Consider the following 18448-nt stretch of genomic DNA (forward strand, 5'->3'; position numbering starts at 1 on the left):
CACCAGACATCTGGCCGCCCTGTAAATTCACTCACTAAACGTGGAGAGGGAGATAGTGAAAAGGTACCCCGCACTTCGCTCCCCAAGGCGTCCCTCTTGCAGCATTCCCTACAACTTCGCCAAGTCCAAGTTGGGCAAGGCCGGCGGACTGAAAGAGAAAAACCAGGGCGCGGAGGGGGCGCGACGCCCGCCGGGCTGGAGAGGCGCGGAGGCAGGCTCGGCAGCCCTTTCGTCCTGTAGAGGGAGCTCCAGCCCCAAATTTCCCGACTCCCTACCTCCCCTCCCCCTCCATCCCCGCCGGCCTGGAGCCCGAATCCCGGCTGGATGGTGCAACAGCCCGAATATGCGCCACCCCTTCGCCGGGGCCGCAGAGCGCTGCCCTTCCAGGGCACTTGGGGAACGCCCAGAGGGTGTCAGGATGCACAGATGCCACCAGGACGCCGGGCCCCCAACTCTCAATTTGGGCTGATCACGGTCACCCAGAAGAAAACCTGTGCACCCCTAGGCTCCTGGCTCCTCCATACACCCCCTACTCACCGCCACCCCACACCCTTCTGTCTATAAGCAGGAGTCTGGGGCTGCAATGTAGTAGGAACGGGGCTTGAAGCTGAGCTTGCACAGCCCCTTATGCAAGACTGAGAAAACCTCAATTGTGCTTACCTAAGAATGGGGGCTCAGGAGTTATGAGACCCTCCCCACCTCACCGCTCTGCGTCCAGAACCTTCTCTAAGTCTTTCTGCCATGTCACCAGAGAGGGCCCCATGACGCCGCGGTTGCTCCAGTGGCCTGGCCGGTTGGGCCCAGTTTCCCACCTGTGTCCTCCGCCCTCTCTCTCCGCGCCCCAGGCGCTGCTCCAGCCGCCTCTCCTCCCGCGGCGCCGGGGCCCCGCCGCGCGTCCCGTCCGCGCTGCTCGCTCTGCTATCTGCTCGCCGCACAGTCCAGCTCTCTTTCTTTCTGCAGATTCTCGGGCGACGCTTCAAACATTGGAGGGGGTGGGGGCAGAACAAAACAAAAAGACCAAACGGATCCGGCCAGGGGCAGACAGGCGGGTTATAGTCAAAGTGGCAACAGCTCATTTATTTAGCCAAAAATAGATACTTTCTTGTACAATTTGGTTCACACATATGTACATTTTTCTGTATATACAAAAAAAGTCAGACACGCTTATTCTCACTGGAACTCCACCCCCCAAATCAACCGAACAAACCTCACAAACTTAGCTAAGGTGGGGCACAGAAGCGACCTGGGGAAGACCGAGGGGACTTGTTTCATTTCTTTTTTTGTTTGTTTAGTTTTCTTTTTTAGGTATTCATACACGGACATGCTTACAAGTCATAACTATACAGAGTGATTTTTTTTTACAATTATTACAACGATTTAAAAAAATTTTTTTAAAAAGAACTAGGATGAGGAGAGAGCCGATAAGACCAGAGCGGCGTCCAAATGATTCTGGGGCCTGGAAGAGAGAGGCAGTGGTAGAAAGGAGGGACAATTAGGGACGCCGACGCTGCCTAGGACTGGGGGGCCCGACCTGAGGCTGAGACCCGGGGCAAGGGGGCGTCCCAGTGGAAAGGGATGTCCAGATGGAGATGCTGATCTGCTGGCTCAACTATAGGATGGGTCGGAGGCGTCAGGAGCCGAGGACTGCGGCTGGAAGGAGGTGGCCACCGAGCCGCCGCCGGCTCTCGGGGCCTGCTGGCCCGGCCAGGCTCGGGTTTCCACAGCGCCGCACCCTGGGCCGCGCCAGGCGCCTGCACTGGGACTGCCGAGCAGTTTCTGGGCCCGCGAGGACAGGAGTGCGTTTCGTCTCCTTTTAAAGCGCGTCCCAGCTGCGTCCCCCGGGGCAGAAGCCCGCTTTCGCTCTGCGTTCTTTTCTCCCCCCGCCTGCCTGTACCCCCGCCCCATCCCCACCTGGAGGTCTCTTACCGCCTGGGTACGGGCTGGAAAGCTGTCTTGAGTAACTTTTTCTCCACTTCCAAGGCACTACAGCGATCTGAGGGAAGCCAGGAAGAAAGAGGAGGCCCTTTAGAGCGCTCCGTTCCCGCGCTCAGGGCCGCGGGAGGCGGGCGCGGGGTGGCGAGCGCCCTGCGCCCCGGGGGCCCTGCCCAGACTCTGCCTGCCCCAGCGCGACCCCCAGGGCCCCCCTCCCCGCATCCTGCGCTCAGCAGTCACCTGTTCCGCTCTCGGGCTCCGCTGGCCGAGCGAAGGCGGCGGCGGCCGGGTGACCCGTGGCACCGGGAAGTCCCAGCAGGTGTGGAGGGCCCGAGCCGAGCAGGGAGAGCGGGTGCGGGCGTGGGGCAGGCGGCGGGCCTGGGAACGGCCGGTTGCTCCAAGCGGGGAACTTGCCCAGCGGCGCTGAGACGAGTCTGTGAGCCGCGGCGGCGGCGGCCGGAGAGAGCTGCAGGGCTGGGGGCGCGACGGCGGCCCCGGGGGGAGAACCCCCCGCGCCCGGAGGCGAGCGGCGCGGGTTGTCTGGGCTTGTGGCCGTCTCGGCCAGGGACCAGATCTTGGGCTTCTGCAGGGCTGAGGCGGGCGCGGGGGCGGGGGCGCAGGGGTCCATGCTCGTGGGGGGCGAGGGCGGAGATGGCGGAGCAGCGGCCACCGGCGGTGGCGCTGGGGCCAGACTCAGGACCGGCAGTGGACGCTCCTCCAAGCCTTCGGAGCTGTCGTCCGAGTCGCTATTCTTGGAGTCTGAAATGGGTCCCAGGCTGAGGTCGCCTTCCCTGTGCACCGCCCCAGCCAGGGCCAGCTCAGGCCCCGCGGCCGCGCCGTCTAAATTCTCCAAATCGATCTCCTCTTCCTCGTCGTCGTCAGCCAGGCCGTCGCCCCCCGTGTCCTCCTCCTCCCCTCCGAGCTCCTCCTCCTCCAGCTCCAGTTCGCGTTTGCTGTCTTCTTCGTCCTCCTCCTCGTCTTCCTCCTCGCGCTCGCTCCCGTAAGCGTTGCCTTCCTCGTCGGTGCGGCTGCGGGGCGCCCACGTCATCTTGTTCTCTTTTTTGAGGCGCCGGCGCGCGTTGGCGAACCAGGTGGACACCTGGGTGAGGGTCATCTTGGTGATGATGGCCAGCATGATCTTCTCGCCCTTGGTAGGGTAGGGGTTCTTGCGGTGCTCGTTGAGCCAGGCCTTGAGCGTGCTAGTGCTCTCGCGGGTGGCGTTCTTGGGACGGGACGGGTCCCCGAACTGGTACTGGCCGTACGGGTAGAAAGCAGGGTGCGGGTGCGGAAACGCGGCGGCTGCAGCCGGATGCTGCACCCCCGGGCTGTCCTTCAGCTCATACTGCGCGCCCTGTACGCACATGGAGAAGGAAGGGACACCCGCGGAGGAGGATGAGCACGAGCGGTGGCCGCCTCCACCCTCCCGGCCCAGGCCCCGCTAGTGTACTCCCGCGCGCTCACCTTGCCCGGCGCCCCTGCTCCAACTCCCCATCCCCGGCTCCCCGGGTGCTTACCAGCTGCGGGAAGATGGGCAGCTCGGCGGCGTAGGGCAGGAAGGCACCGTAGCCTTGGGCGGCGGCGGCCGCTGCTGCCGCCGCAGCATAGGGTGTTCCGTACACGGATGAGAGCACGTTGGACAGAGACCCGGAGGCTGCCAGCTCCGAAGCTCCGGCTCCCGGGGCGCCCCGGGCCCCAGCGCTGCCGCCGCCGGCGGCCCCCGGGCGCTCGGGTGGGTAGAGCGGGCGGATGTACTGGTATCCGAGCTGGGGGAAGGACATGGTGGCCCGCGGGGCACGGACGGAGAGGGGGTCCGGCCCCCGGGGCGGCCCAGCTCAGCGCCGCCCGCGGGCTCCGGCGCGCATCGGGGGCTGGGCCGGGCTGGGGCCGCGCTGCGCTGCGCTCCGCGTTTGCCTATTGATCTGCTCCGCGGCGGCGGCGGCGGCGGCGGCGAGGAGCCAGGTCAGGTCCGAACAGATTGGCGGAGATTCCCGGGGCTCCGGGCTCTGATTGACATTTCTACGGGCCCGCAAGCCCCTCCTCTCTGTGCGGCTCTCCCTCCTCTCGGCAGCCGGAGCAGCCTCTGCCCGCGCCGCGCTCCTCACTGCCCTCCTCTCCCCGAGCAGTGTCGCGCCTCGCTTCCTTCGCCCTCCTCTAGTTTTCACTCCCCTCCTCGCCCTTCCTCTCCCCTCCCCTCTCTGCACTCCTCTTCCCCCCAGGATCGCTTCCGCTCCTTCGGGCTTTCACTCTCCTGGACGCTAGGAAACTCTTATCTCTCCTCTTTCCCTTTCTCGCTATTCCTTTTTCTCCCCTTTCTGTTCCCTTCACTCTTCTCTCTTTTTTTCTCCTTACTCAAACAGCACTCCCCCCGCGTCCACCCTTGGTCTCTGCGCTCTGGGCTAAGGCGGCCTAAAGTTGTGGACACTTAGGGTGCTGTGCTGGGGGAGGAAAGTGTGTGTCCGTTTCTGCGTCTGTGTGTCCGCCCCCTCCCTCGCCCCCTCCCTCGCCCCCTCCCTCGCCCCCTCCCTCGCCCCCTCCCTCGCCCTTCCCCAAATCTCGGGTCTGACGTCGCGTCCTCTTATTCGACTTTTCCTCGCGTCTCCTTCCCGAGTCGCCAATCGCCGGGGCGCCTTCCAGGCGCGGCCGCCCACCCCCGCGGATCCTGTGCGCTGGGCGGGGCGGGGCGGGGCGGGAGCCAGGCGCTCAGAGTCCCTCCCCGCCCGGCCGGCCTGCGCCAGGAAGGGGCGCGGGAGGCGCGGGGACGCGGGTTAGTGGAGGGTCAGCTCGCCCCTCGCCCTCGGCACCTCGCCGCTCGCCCCGGCGCGGGGCCTGGGTGGGAACGAGATCTCCGTCTGGGGCAGGCACTGGGGCTTCACCCTGGCCGGGCCCCCTGTGCAGCTCGCACCTCCGGACTCCTGGCCACTCTCAGCGGCATGGCGGGGGAGCTAGAAGAGAGCGCGAGGGTCGGGGGCGGAGGAGTGGGTGGGTGCGTTCTAGTCGACTCTTCAAAGGCCATCTCACTGCCCAGGGGGGCGCAGCAGCCCCCTACCCAAGAGGACCAAACCCTGAAATTTGCCACGTTAACGCAGCCTGTATCCCAGTGCGAATCCCTTATCAGAAATGGCGGGCTCGGCCGAGGGTCTGGAGGGTGGACGCCCCGGGGTCCTGGGGATCCAAGACGGGAAGGTGGAGCCTGCAGTGCTATAGGCGGGTTGGGATGGTTGGGATGGGGAGGTGCAGAGGGCCGGGTCGAGGAGGCTCTAGGAACTTTCGGAGAGCGCTTCGAGAAGTTTGTATACTGGAATTTTCGGTCTGCAGAGATCTTCGTTTCATTACCCCTTCCCCTGCTCTCTGGTCGCCGCGCCAACCTGTTTTCTTTCTACAAGGATCCTCCCACCATCGTGGGTAGGGATGGGAGGCAAGACTTTTAGTTTTATAGTGGGATATGTCCTAAATCAAACCTGAAACCCCGGTATCCGGGCGCCCACCTCCACGAATGAGGACGTGCAGCCGAGAAGGGGGTTGAAATTCGCTGAATCGCGGTGGCTCGGGGCTAAACGCTGTAGGCCGCAGCGGCGACCGAGGCACAGGCCAGGCCTGCGGCGGGAGCGCTCCGGGGACAACGGGGCGGTGGCTCTGCCCTGCGGTTGCCAGGTCCGGCTTGGAGGCGGAAACTGGCCGCCGCGCTCTGATAGATGAATCGAATCCGAATTCCACCAGAGTGGAGGGATCGGAGAGTCTTGGTCGGCTGTTTCTGGTCAGTTGGGGAATGAGCCCCCCTTGGGCACCCGGTTTTGATCCCACCCCCTACTCTCCGCTTCTTTCTACCAGTCTCCGCACAGGTCAGCGGCTCCAGTACGTGCGAACGCAGAGAAAATCGGGAAGAAGACGAGAGAACGTTTAGGGGAGACCAGCTTTGGGGTTCGACTGGAGAAACTGAGTGTGGCCTTCTCAGATTGGCTCAAACTACTTCCCTTCTCCCCTCCCAACCCGAGCCTAGTGCCCAGCCTTGGCCTTAGCTGGAGCCTCTCCGGAGGAGGAGATGCCAGGGCAGCCCTGGCGTGCAAATGTTTCCCCGGCGCCTGATTTCGTTCACAGTTAAACCTGTCAGCCGAACGGCGTAGGGAATCACGGGCTCACCTTCTCGCGAAAAACCTCGTGGTTACAAAACTCTGAGGTAACAATATCTCCCGGAGCGCTTCCGAGGTGTCAAACCTCGAGCCTCGACGGCCCCGTAATCCTAGCATTTGCACAGAGGGGTGGCACCAGCCCAGGGCGGAGCCAAGAGCGAGCTTCCGAGGTGGGGAAACTGGGGCTGCGCTTTCAGTGCTCCGATAGGACGCCCCATATTTAACTCAGCTCTTCCAGAAGGACACGAGAAAACAATGAGCCCCGGAAGATGCTCCTTCCGCATTAACCAGCTATCGACCTGGCTGCTCGGACTGCAGGGAGTGGGAAAGAGGCTGGGGCCCGGGCGAGGCTGTGAACCAGCCGCGCCGGCCCCGGGGCGCCCTTGGCCCAGAGGGCGAACCTCCATACCCAGACGCAGACCTAGAACCTCGGGTAATTATGTCCCTCAGGCACCCCAGGTCCCGAGCAGAAGCGGCCTCTCTGCTACCCTAGTCTCCAGCTGGGATCAGCCCTGCCAGGCCAGGACATCCGCGCCTCACGTCGGGACTCAGGGTCCTAGGCAGCCGAGCCCCGTCGTGGCGCTGGCTCCCCAACTCGACAGGGGCAGTGGAGCCCGGCTCCGGACTGAACTCGCGGGTACGAGGACAGCCGACCCTTTCCCGGGGATTTTTAATCCAAGACATGGGGTTAAAGTGACACACGGGCCCGGGGAGGGAAAGCAGGTGCACGGGAGGGAAGTTGATTTGGGAAGGGCGTGCGCGAACAAACGCGCCGCAAGCAAAGCTTCATTTCGCCTTATTCCAACGTCCCAGCGCGCAAAGCGCTTCGGAGGCGCGGTGTCGACGCTGTGTCAACGCGGCGCAGGGTGTGGGGAGTGCACGGAGAGAGTGTCCATAGCACACGCTTGGCGCGCACAGCAGCTCTTGCCTGACTCGCACCTGGAGCCGCGGCCCCAGGTACACCCAGGGCTAGTGGCCCGTCAGGTTCAAGGGTTGCGCCGCGCACTGCACAGGAGCCGCGCGCGAGCCACCAGACCCCTTTCCTGCCCCCTCCTCGCGCAGCCCCACGGTGCGCGCACGTCTCCGTCGGGGGGCGCCGCTGCAGCCCTGAGTCTCCCCGCGGAGGCCCATCCTCTGTCCTTCCCTCCCAGGCCCGAAGTCCCCGGGCTGCAGGGCGGGCCGACGATCGCTCCGCTTCCCGCGGACGCCGCGGCGCACGCTCCCACCGCTCCCTCCCCCCTGCGCTCGGGTTACAGGTTAATGAAATGCTCGTTTTCCTCAGTCATTTGTTTTGTTTTCCTGCAAAGTTCTGATAAGTAGCTAACCAACGAAGCTTGTAATTACAATCTTACAGAAACCGGGCCGATCTGTATATAAATCTCACCATCCAATTACAAGATGTAATAATTTTGCACTCAAGCTGGTAATGAGGTCTAATACTCGTGCATGTGATAATCCCCTCTGGATGCCGGCTTGATCAGATGTTGGCTTTGTAATTAGACGGGCAGAAAATCATTATTTCATGTTCAAATAGAAAATGAGGTTGGTGGGAAGTTAATTTCTCTCCGCTCTGTGAAGCGTAGACAAGAATTTAATGATTTAATTACAGTTGTAAGCCCTTTCCATGAGACTTAAATTGAGCTGAGAATATTTTTTTCCTTCTCTCTCTTCCGCGTTCTCTCTCTCCGCTATTAGCAGCCGCGTGGACGCCCGAGTGCGTGGCCTCGTGTCTGCGCCAGGAGGGACTTCTCTCTGGCCAGGAATCCGGAGCCCGAGAAGCCCAGGAGGCGCAGGCCGTCGGCCTCCAGAGACCCCGGGATGGGCTGCCGCTCCCCCCAGCCACCAGAGTTTCGGGGCCCCGCTCTGGGTCCGGAGAAGCGTCGGGGAAACTGGGAGAAACTTTACCAACTTTGCTCTCCGCGAGGGAGAGGCCGCCCGAATGGCCGGGTAGCGGCAGGCCGCGGCGCGCGGGGTGGGCCCCCAGCCAGGCCCGGGCACCCGGGAGCGGGCCGGGCCGCCCAAGGAGGGGTGAGAGGCCTGCCGGCTAGCTCCCGGCGCCCCCGCTCCTGTCCTGCGCCTCCCCCAGCTGGCCGCGCGCCTGGGTCTCCGAGCCGCCGGCGACGCGCAGCGCTGGGGATGGACTGGATGGAAAACCCTGGTCTCCAGAGCAAGTGATTACATTTTTCTTTACCTCTCCGGGATCACCCCTTTCCCGCCCGACTTGAGAGGTGTCACTCCCTCCTTCTCCTTTGTTTCTCTCTATTCCTCTGTTCCTCCCACTTTCTCTGTATTCGATTTCTAGGTCATTCCTTTTTCCTTTCTTTCCTCCGCTCCCTTATTCCTTGTTTTATTTTTTCCCCTGGACCACTTTTCAGTTGTTTTCTCATTTTGCTCCTCCCTCTTTTCTTGTGTCTCTTTTCCCCTGACTGAGGGAGTCTCTCTCCCCCATCTTCATTTCTCCTCCTTTATCTCTAGCCTCTCTCTCTCTTCTAATCTCGTATTTCCTTCTTCGATTTCTGGTCTGTCTCTCAGGTTCTCCTCCGCGTGTCTTTTCTGTCTCCTCTTCGTCTCCAGAACTGTCCCCTCCCCGGTGGATGTGCCTTCCCGGAGGCGCCCCTTCTCATCCATCTTGGAGAAGAATATGTCATCTTATTGGATGCGGAGGCCAGAGCCGGGTGATGGGGCTCGGCCAGCCTAGCGCCTTTTCTTCATGCATATTGAGGAGATGGTAATGAGCGCGTTTGCATTGTTGCATGGAAATGCTGCGTTTCCTGCCTCAGTTCCGATCCCGCGAGGGTGGCACGGGCCCAAAAGAGCCCCGCAGTGGGCAGCCGGCCTGGTGGCCGCAGCCGGCCCTCGACGGGTTCCCGGGTGCTGGGGCCCCGGGGGAGGAAGTGACCTGGCCGAGCCTGCCGGCCTCTCCTCCTTGGGTCCCTCCACGAGGGCCGGCCTCGCTCCTCTCCTTAAAGCCTCGGGTCGGGAACTCCCGGCTCGGCCTCGCTCACGACACTTCCTTCGCGCCCCCTCCCCACGGGCCTCTGGGTCCCCCCCTCCCCTGATGTTTGGAGGTCTGTGATGGAGCACCACCGGGAAATTAGTGCCTGACAACGTCGTCTAACGGCAGTAAACTGCTACTCCGAGTGACACGTCGCGGGATCAAACGCAGCCACACTGTGCACCGCGCTCTGCTCACTCCCGGCTAATCTTGGAGGACGCAGGGCGCTCGGTCAGGGGAGCGCAGGCCCCTGCGTGTCGGGAGCCCGCTCCCGCCTGGGCTCAACGGGACGGAGCCGACCCGGAGGCCAGTCCCTCCCGGAGAAGATGCGCAGAGCTCCAGAGACAGGACCCAGGCACGCCTCTCAAAGAGACGAAGGCTTGTGAAAGGCGGGAACTCCGAGGGTGCAAACAGCAGAGCTCAGAGCGAACCTACTGCTCCTTGCTGGAAAATCGGAAGGACACGGAGCCGCAGCTCCAGACACGGCCGAGCAGGAACCTCTGGACAGTACACGTTCCCAGGGATCCCCCGGTCCCTTCCAGCTCCATACCAGGAAAGTTGAGGGCTCTTGGTTCAAAATCAAAACCGCTGGGATCTCGCCTTGTCTGGAATTCTGTAGTGCCTGGCGTTTCCCAAACTTCAAGCCCTTGGCTACCACCTCTACTATTATTTGCTTAACATTTTCCCTTAAATCGACTCATTTTAAAAACGTAGATATATGTTTTTGGAAAGAAAACTTGATACTACTACCTTAAATTGAAAAGTAGCTATTCCTCACCATGAAAGGCAATTGTGAAAGATAAAAACAGCTCGATCCACGCACTGTTGACACCTATCAGCCCTGTGGCTTGCTTGGAGTGACTTCTAGAGGCCCAGGTGCGTGTGTAGCCTAGCCAGCGTTGGAATTGTTAAATACTGAATCTTTCTCAGAAGAAAGGCGAGATTCGAAAAGGGACTGTTTCTCGTTATTCAATGCTGTTAATTAACTCTGTCTCCACACTACCTAAAAGCATGTTGAGGACCCCAAAACCTGGCCTGGTTTAGGGTTTACCAATGTCATTCTCTGACATTCAATGACAATGTCACTGTATGAAAAATAAGTAAAACATTTAAAATAAAAATACCTGTTATTATTATTTACCAAATAATTGTGTTAAGCACAATATCTCATTTAATTCTCACAATAGGCCTACAACGGAGAGACTATCCAGGGTGGTCGTGTATGGTTGAGCAGGATGCTCACTGTACAAGGGCACCCAGATGAGGGGATAAGAGGGTCTGAAGTCCAGTCCTTTGTTCGTCAAGCTGTGTGCTTTGGCTCAGGGCTGCACTGGAGGAAGAGTATCTTTCTCTAATTTGCACAAAATTGGGGTATCACCTAGCCCTTGTCTTGGAGATGGGGAAACTGAGGCTTAGAGAGCTTGGCAAAGCCCGGACTGGAACCCGGTCTGACGTTCTTAACTAAGATCCCTCTGGGAGGAAGAGCAGGGTTTTGGGGGATATGGCGAGGTGGTGCTGGGAGTTTGGGAGGGGGATGCTAGAGACTAGTCCCTGGTTGGACTGAAGGAAAAGGGCAACAGGCTGCTGGGCTTGCCCTGCCCTTACTTCTCACACTTCATACATGTGTGGGAGGGCCTGGGCAAAACGCACCTGCGGTCAAGGATCCATCTCCATGCTGGGGGCCAGGTCGGGGCGGGAGAGGAGGCATTCTGGTCTGCTTAGGCCTGACTCTGGGCCTTGGGGCCTGTTCCTTGCCTCTTTGGTTTGGTGTACTTGCAAGTTTACAGACCGGACGGAGTTCTGCTGGTTCCCATCCACACTGTTTGGAAATTTCAAATTCTTGAAGACAAACTGAGGAATTGTGTTGCACCAGAGCTTGTGAATCAGAAGTGACCTCTGGCCACCAGTGTCTTTACGGGAGGGAGACTGGCCTCCAGAGTGGTTTTTAAGAATTGAATTGCTTGCCAACACTTGTTAATTAGATGATTTTATTTAAAAATCTAGATCTCAGAGTCTGTTTGACAAACTGGAAGGCTAAGAAATACGAGACTGTCCTATCTTCGCAGGATCACCTGGAGTCCATGGCTGCCGCCCTTTGACCTGGACACGCCCCGGGTTATCCCCACCTGGCCCCCTTCTCTCCATGTCCTGGAGGCAGCTGACTTTGTCAGTCAGTTGTGAGAACGAGACACCCTTGCAGGCAGACGCTGCTCCTCCGGTGGGAACCCCGGCCCAGGGGCTGACCCGGGTGGGTGCTGCAGGTGCCTCCTAGCTCCTTTGCTCTCGCGCACTCTCCCGGGGAGCTGCTTTCCCATGGCAGGTCAGGGTGAGGGCAGATTTCTAGGAGTCATGAGAACGAAGAGCTCTGGGAGGCTGTCCAGGAGCCCTAGCTGCTGGGCTCAACCTCCTCAAGCTTCTGGGAAGAGGACAGACAGGCTAGACCTGCACCGCCCCTAGGAGGAAGCCCCCACTGTCTTCATTTCCCCTCCTTAGTGTGGGCCGTTTCTTGATTCCCATGCGCCATCTTGAAAATGTCAAACCACAAAGCCTGCTTCTTCCCTCCTTTTCTCCCTCTCTCCCTTTCTCTTTGCAACAAATATTTATTGAGTGTCTTCTCTGTGCTAGGAACTCTGCTAAGTGCTGGGGACAGAGCAATGAGCCTGACAGGCTAGGGCTGTGTGCTCGTGGAGCTTTCGTTTTAGTGGGGCCATCAGATACTAAACAGGAATAGAAGCAGGACAGATGAAGACAGCATTAAGTTCTACAAAACTCCACAAACAATCATACAGGATGTACTGGGTTGAACAGTGTCTTCCCCAAATTCATGCTTTTCCCAGAACCTCAGACTATGACCTTGTTTGGAAATAGGGCCACTGCAGATGTAATTAGTTCATTTCATTACATAATAATATAATTAGGAGCTTCATCCCCTATGGGAGTAGGGTGGGCCCTTAATCCAGTAGACCAGTGTCCTTGGAAGAAGAGGAGAAAAGACGCAGAGATAGACACAGAGGGGCGCAGGCGATGTGAAGATGGAGGCAGAGATTGGAGTGATGCAGCCATGAGCCAAGGAATGCCTACGATTGCCGACAATGACAAGAAGGTAGAAAGAGGCAAGAGAGAACTCTCTTCAGAGAGAGCACAGCCCTGTGCGCACCTTGGTTTCAGACGTCTAGTCTTCAGGACCGTGGGAGGATAGAATTCTGTTGTTTCCCGTCATCTCGTTTGCAGTAATTTGTTACAGCAGCCCCGGGAAACGAATAAACAGGGGGATGTGGTGGGGGTTGGAGGGCTATTATTCTAGACAGCACAATCACAAATTTGGGAGCAGGTGATGTTTTAGCTAAGATGGAACCAGTCATGAAAAATCTGGGGAAGTGTATTTTAAAGCTGCCCTATCTAATACAGTAGCCACTAGCCACAGGTGGCAATGGAACACTTGAAATGTGGCTGGTCCAAGATGAGATATACTAAAGAAGAAAAGTACACGCCAGATTTTAAAGATTTAGAATCCAAAGAAAAGAATGTAAAATATCTCATTCATTTTTTAAATATTGATTGCATGTTGAAGTGATAATATTTTGGATATATGGAGTTAAAGAATACAGTTAAAATTAATTTCACCTGTTTCTTTTTATCTTTCTTAATGTGAGTACTAGAAAATTTAAAATTACATTAGTGGACCACATTATATTTCTACTGCTATATGTCATCTTCTATGGTGTTGTTTGAAACAGAAGGCACAGCATGTGTGAAGGCCCTGTGGCAGGGAAAGAGCTTCATGTGTTCGGTAGCTCTCTACTCAACCTGCATGTTGATATTTATTTGGTGATGTTGCTAAATGTAGGGAGCTGATCTGAGAAGCCCTGTTGAACTCACAAGGAGTGGATATATGAGTGTTTGTCCCTTCCTCTCCTCAGTGGAGAGAAAGATCATGAAATTCAGCCCTTCAGCCTGATGCCTCCTGCCTACTTTTCAACCTCATGTGTTTCCTTAGGCCCAAACTCTGCCCATCCTTCTGCTTGGTATGTCCGTCTCACCCTCTCGCTATTCTTGTTAGCATGAAGGACTTGGAGCTTGGCTTATCTCCATGAGCCTCCCTGTCTGCTCATGGCTGGCACCATCAGCATGTGCGTATAGAGCACAGAACTCCCCCCAAACCCAGAGTGTGCAAAGCAAACTTCAAGGACCGTGTTCGTTCACTTATTACACTAGAGTTTTGTTCTTCTAAGACAGAGGTCGTAAAGTGGTATCTGGAGCTACCACCTGCATAGTTTTTCATTTTTTGCTTTGGTTGTGGCATCAGTCAGGTTAGGCTGGGCTGTGCTGCAGTAACAAATGACCCTGAAAAATTAATGGCTGGCAGTTACCCACTCAACAGGTTGCTGGCTATGGCTCTAGTCTGTGTCATCTTCATTTCAGGACCCAGGGTGACAAGCCAGCTTCTGTCTGGAGTGTGGCTGTATGCCATGACGGGGGCAAGAGAGCATGGTGAATCATCACACACTCACTCTTGAAGCTTCTGCTAGGAAGTGACGCATGTTCCTTCTGCTCATAGTTCATTGGCCAGAGCAGTCACGTGGCCAAGCTTGAGTTCAACAGAATGGGGATGCCTGTGCCTCCCGCAGGGAGGACCCCTCTGTGGGACACCACTTGTGTGCCCTTCAGATCCTTCCAGCCCCCTCCTCTTCCGGCCACTGCTTCAGCCAGCTGGAGCGGGCCCAGCCTGCCAGCACCTGCTGCAGACGTCTCTCTGACGTATTGGCTTGGGCTGCCAGCGGGAAATTCTCAGCACCCACACATGCCACCTGCAAGACAGGGGAAGGAACACCTGTGGGGCCACCCTAGACCAAAGGGGAGGGAGTGGATGGACAAGTGTTTGCCCCTCCATTCCCAGAGAGGGAAGTGCTGAGATGCGTGCCATAAGGGGCTCAGGACGTCCTGGCAGCATCTAGCCCCTGAGCAGTGGGCATCCCGGGGACTCATCGTTGTGTGGTTTTCCTCCACTGCCCTTTCCCTCCCTGGCCTTGGGCTTACTCCCCAGCATCATCTCCCCTATAAGCCGCCTGCACAGAAGCCTTTGCCTCAGGACATGAGACAGGGAGAGACTGCCTTGAGTCAGGAGATGAGTGACAGAAAACAATCTGTCACCATTGCCCATATTCAAAGTTAGGAGATTTAATATAAAACATCCCAGTTTTTAGCTTTTCTTGAAAAATCAGTCTGGTAGTACTGAGCCAGTTTTGGGTAGGTCCACAATAGGCCAGACTCGAATGGGGGTAGTGACTCCTTTGAGATGCTTGACCACATTGCTCTCTGAAGGGGAGCATCCTCTCTGTTCCACGCTGCCAGCCCGGCTCCAGCAGGCGCTGGGTTTCTCAGCTCTGTTCTAGGGACCGTGGGTTAAGCTAAGTAGACATCTAGGAGTTCTTAGAAATCTTTTGTATTACACAGGACTCTTTCTCTTTTTTGCTTTATTTTGTTTTCCTTTCTCTTTTAGTATAAAAGATCAGTCTTAAGAGAAATTTATCCTGGCAGGGCTGGAGGGCAGAGACAGTGTGTGTCTTATCTCTGCTGTATTCCAAGTGCTTAGCCCAAGCTTGGTATATAGTAGGCGCATAAAGAATGTTTGCTGAATGAATGACAGGCAGCCAGCCTCCAAAATGGCGCCCGATGATCCCCAGCTCCTGTGGTCATGTCCTTGTGGAGTCCCCTCCCTTTGAGTGTGGGTTAGAGTGCTGAATGAAAACTGCAGAAGCAATGAGATGCCACGTCTGAGATTAGGTCATAAAAGGACGGTGGCTTCTGTCTCGGGCATTTTCTGCCTCTCTCTCTCCCTCTCTCTTTTTTTCTCTCTCTCTCTCAGATTACCAGCTGCCACCTTGTGAGGACATTCAGACAGCGTATGGAGAGGCCCACATGGGAAGGAACTGAGGCCTGCTGGCAACCATGCGGGTGAGCTTGGAAGCTTGGAAGCAGATTCTGCAGTCCCAGCTGAGTCTTCAGGTGACTGGAGTCCTGGCCGACCTCTTGGCAGCACCCTCACGAGAAACCCCGGGCCGCAGGCGCCAGCTAAGCTGCACCTGGATTTCTGACTCCCAGAAACTGTGAAGTAATCAATGTTTGCTGCTTGAAACCAGGAGTTGGCAAATTACAGCCAGGGGGCCAGCCGCCTGTTTTTGTAAATAAAGCTTTATTGGAACACAGGAATGCCCACTAGTGTATATATTATCTATGGCTGCTTTCATGCCACGAGAGCAGTAGCTGTTGAGCAGTCACTGTGGAGACCATGTGGCTCACAGGGATGAAGATTTACTATCTGACCCTTAAAGGGAAAACTTGCCAGTCCTTGTTTGAAGCTGCTATGCTTTAGAATAACCGTACATAGCAATAGATAACTAATACAGTGACTTTCTGATCTAGACCAATGGGCCTGACTGGGCTTGTGTGTCTTGGGGTGGGGCTTCTGCCTTCAGTTTAGCTCAATTTAATAGGCATTAGCTGAGCATCTACTGTGTGCCGGGGCCAGTCTCAATCACATTCAGGAAGACTGCATTCATTCCTTTATCTGCTGTCCCCTCAGGCACTTTCTCAGTCCATGGCACACTGTAGGTGTGGATCTGAATTGGCTTGTAGACATTGGAATCAGCAGGGCGCTCTCTGGAGCACAGCTGAGAGCTCTGTAATCACGGGGAGGTGAGCCAGTGGACATTCAGCTGGTGTGTACACGCACAGTGTGTTGGTTGTTAAAATATGGAAAGATTCCTATCCACCTTAGCCCGGGCCTCCAGGGCTCTCCTGCTGCCCGAGCTGGGCCCCTCTCCCTGGCCCAATGATCCAATAGCCAAAGGGCATAGGACATGGCACAGCCGGGCCTCTGAGCTTCTGGGGCCCATCCTGATTGCTCAGTTCCCACGCCATGCCGGTGACCCCAGGACGAACCCCAGTGACCCCAGGACGACCCTGACCTACTGCTGCTGGTCATCCCTCACCTTAGTCTGGCAGCACCAAAGAGGAAGGCAAACCCTCACGGCTCTCCAGGCCCAGATCTCAGGCCTGGCCCAGAAGAGACGCTCAGCAATGTTATCCACGTGACGGAATTCAGTGTCTGCTCAAAGTTTGCCCCTGTCTGGGATGGACGAGGGAGAGGCTGCCGAGAGGAATAAGACGTCCGCTGCCTCAAGGAGAGGGCAATCGAATGGTACTTGGGAGGAGGGTCTGCAGCCGGACCTCCTGGGCTGAAATCCAGTCCCGTTTCTGACCTTGGACTGGTGACTCGGTTCTCTGGGTCTCAGTTTCCTCACCTGTGACAATAATAGTTCCCACCTCATGGCACTGCAGTGAGGAGAAGCTAACACAGGCAGAGGGCTAAGAATAATAAGCACTCAACAGATGTTAGTAAAATGATTAAAGTCCAGGGGCCAAAAGAAGCAGCTCAGAGGGGGTTGTGATGCTGGCAGGGCGCACATCCAGTAAGCGTTGGCTGAGCGCTGACCGGGTTCCCACACACACAGGCAGGGCTCATCTCCCGGGCACATGACCTGCGCACAGGGCCCCATGCTTAGAAGTACCTGCACTTGGTTTAATGTCTGCTGTGGCCGTCTTGAAATTCGTAAATAACTTTTGAACATTGTCCCGCATTTTCTTCCTGCACTGAGCCCCGAAGACTGTGTAACTGATCTTGCCGTGGAGGTGGGTGAGTCATAGTTCTGCCCCTCAGGAACCCTGGGGGCCTGCTGGGCAGGCTCGTGGACCCACCATAATTACATCACAGAGCTCTCCGCCTTCTGGGGGCGTCGGGCCTAAACATGTGTTCCCATGCACCTCGGTTGGGTGGAAGCAGCCAGAAGACCTGCTGGAAGCTGCGAAAGAAGCGAATCAAAGGCCCAGGCTGCCCTCCGCCACCATGGAAACCCGGAGAGGAGACCAGCAGGGGAACCAGGTCCCATGATGCCTCTGCTTAAGGGAGTGCTGCCCGGATCTATCTTCTGCAAGAGGAATAAGGTCTTGAATTCTGATGTATTTTTGAAACCTTTGGAAAATCCCACTTTAATCACTGATGACAGTTTGACATTTTTCCAGCTGTTTGGAAAGCAGTAGACAAGTCAAGTCGCTCGGCAGGGCACGGGCTGGCACGCTGGGGTATGCGTGGGTTCTAACTCCCTTCCACTCCCTGGCTCCTCGTGGCTTTGAGGAAAAAGGAAGGAAAAAACCCAACCAACCTAGGCTTGCAGTGTTCCAGCCAGTCTGTGCCATCTGCATCTGGGGCTCCACTCCGGAAAGTGAAATCTTAATTGGGGAACTTTTTCCCTCCGCTTCCCACCTCCACGGGCTCACCTCCTCGCCAGCACACGACTCTGGTGGCTTTGTGTCTTTCTCTCGTTAAACCCACTCTTGGTTGGGAGGATTGGTTTATTGGCTCATTGGGTGCCGGTGACAACCTTTTGTTTCCTTATGTGTGTCTTCCACGTGCCATCGGCACATGGGTGTGGATGATAAACCAGGTTCCATCTTGACCTGGCCTCCTGGTAAGGAGCATGTGCTCAAGTCCCAGTTTTGCCTCTTACTCTCTGGGGGCTTTGGGGAATTTACCTGGCCTCTCTGTGCCTCAGTTTCTCCATCTATAAAATGCTGTGAGGAGAATTAAATGGCTTAATATGAGTAAAGCGCTCAGAACACACAATCAAGTGCTTAGACACATAATTATGTATGTAACACTTTTCAAGACATCTTTCCCGTTTATTATCCAGTGTGGATATACCTCCGTCATCATATTCCCACCCACAAAATCTAACATGTGTATAGCACTAACTCTGTGCCAGTGCTATGTGTGGTTTTAAGCACTTTACAAGTATTCCATCCTTAAATCTCAAAATGACATTATGAGGTAGAGACTGTTGTCTCTCACTTTTTATAGATAAAGAAAATTGAGGCACAGAGAGGTTAAATAACTTGCCCGAGGTCACACAGCTAGTAAGTGGCAGAGCCAAGATTCACACTCGGCTTCCAGCTCCTCCCCCATTCTTAAGCGTTATGATCTGCTAATATCCACAACTCATGCCTTGCTGGACATTTAGAGTTTTTCATTTTTCAATAAAATTTTTAACTTCTTTTCGAAGAATGTATGTATCGAAAGTGTAGAAGGCATTCATTTTCACAAAGTGAGAACACTCGAGTACCAGCATCCGCATGCAGAATCAGAAGGTGACGGCCTGTCAGGAGCCCCTTGGGTCTCTTTCTAGTCACTCCATCACCCAAGGACACGCGCTAGCCCTACTTCTGACAGCATACGTTAGCTTTGCCTATTTTATACTTGATGGAAACAAAATCAAGCCGTGGGTATTCTTTTGTGCTGGCACCTTTCACTCAACATTGTGTTTGCAAGCTTCATCCG

General features: G+C 56.4%; 1 protein-coding gene and 1 long non-coding RNA gene across 4 annotated transcripts; one reads left to right on the forward strand and one right to left on the reverse strand.

Moving 5' to 3' along the window:
- Window positions 1–1018: 1018 nt before the first annotated feature.
- IRX3 (iroquois homeobox 3) lies at window positions 1019–4074 on the reverse strand. Its single transcript, XM_014827760.3, has 4 exons — window positions 3447–4074; window positions 2173–3283; window positions 1927–1993; window positions 1019–1456 (listed from the first exon to the last, which is right to left on the reverse strand). The coding sequence occupies exons 1-4, from the start codon at window positions 3708–3710 to the stop codon at window positions 1402–1404; spliced, it is 1497 nt and encodes a 498-aa protein (XP_014683246.1). The 5' UTR covers window positions 3711–4074; the 3' UTR covers window positions 1019–1401.
- Window positions 4075–4443: 369 nt separating this feature from the next.
- Window positions 4444–10196, forward strand: LOC123281568 (uncharacterized). Of its 3 annotated transcripts, XR_011499032.1 has the most exons (4): window positions 4452–6696; window positions 6873–7016; window positions 7755–8230; window positions 8592–10196. It is a non-coding gene; the product is annotated as an uncharacterized lncRNA (long non-coding RNA). The 3 variants fall into 3 exon arrangements; XR_011499030.1 differs by having other exon boundaries at window positions 4444–6696; window positions 7755–10196; XR_011499031.1 differs by having other exon boundaries at window positions 4490–6696; window positions 6873–7315; window positions 7755–10196.
- Window positions 10197–18448: the final 8252 nt, after the last annotated feature.

The sequence above is a fragment of the Equus asinus genome, chromosome 28 (assembly GCF_041296235.1).
Source record: "Equus asinus isolate D_3611 breed Donkey chromosome 28, EquAss-T2T_v2, whole genome shotgun sequence".
In the NCBI taxonomy this organism is placed as follows: Eukaryota; Metazoa; Chordata; class Mammalia; order Perissodactyla; family Equidae; genus Equus; species Equus asinus.

Coding starts and splice junctions, on each gene's coding strand:
- IRX3 (XM_014827760.3), bottom strand. CDS start 3,710: ATGTCCTTCCCCCAGCTCGGATACCAGTACATCCGCCCGCTCTACCCA. Junction 1,994..2,172: donor GGAGCCCGAGAGCGGAACAG/GTGACTGCTGAG, acceptor GGCTTCCCTCAG/ATCGCTGTAGTGCCTTGGAA. Junction 1,457..1,926: donor TTCCAGCCCGTACCCAGGCG/GTAAGAGACCTC, acceptor TCTCTCTTCCAG/GCCCCAGAATCATTTGGACG.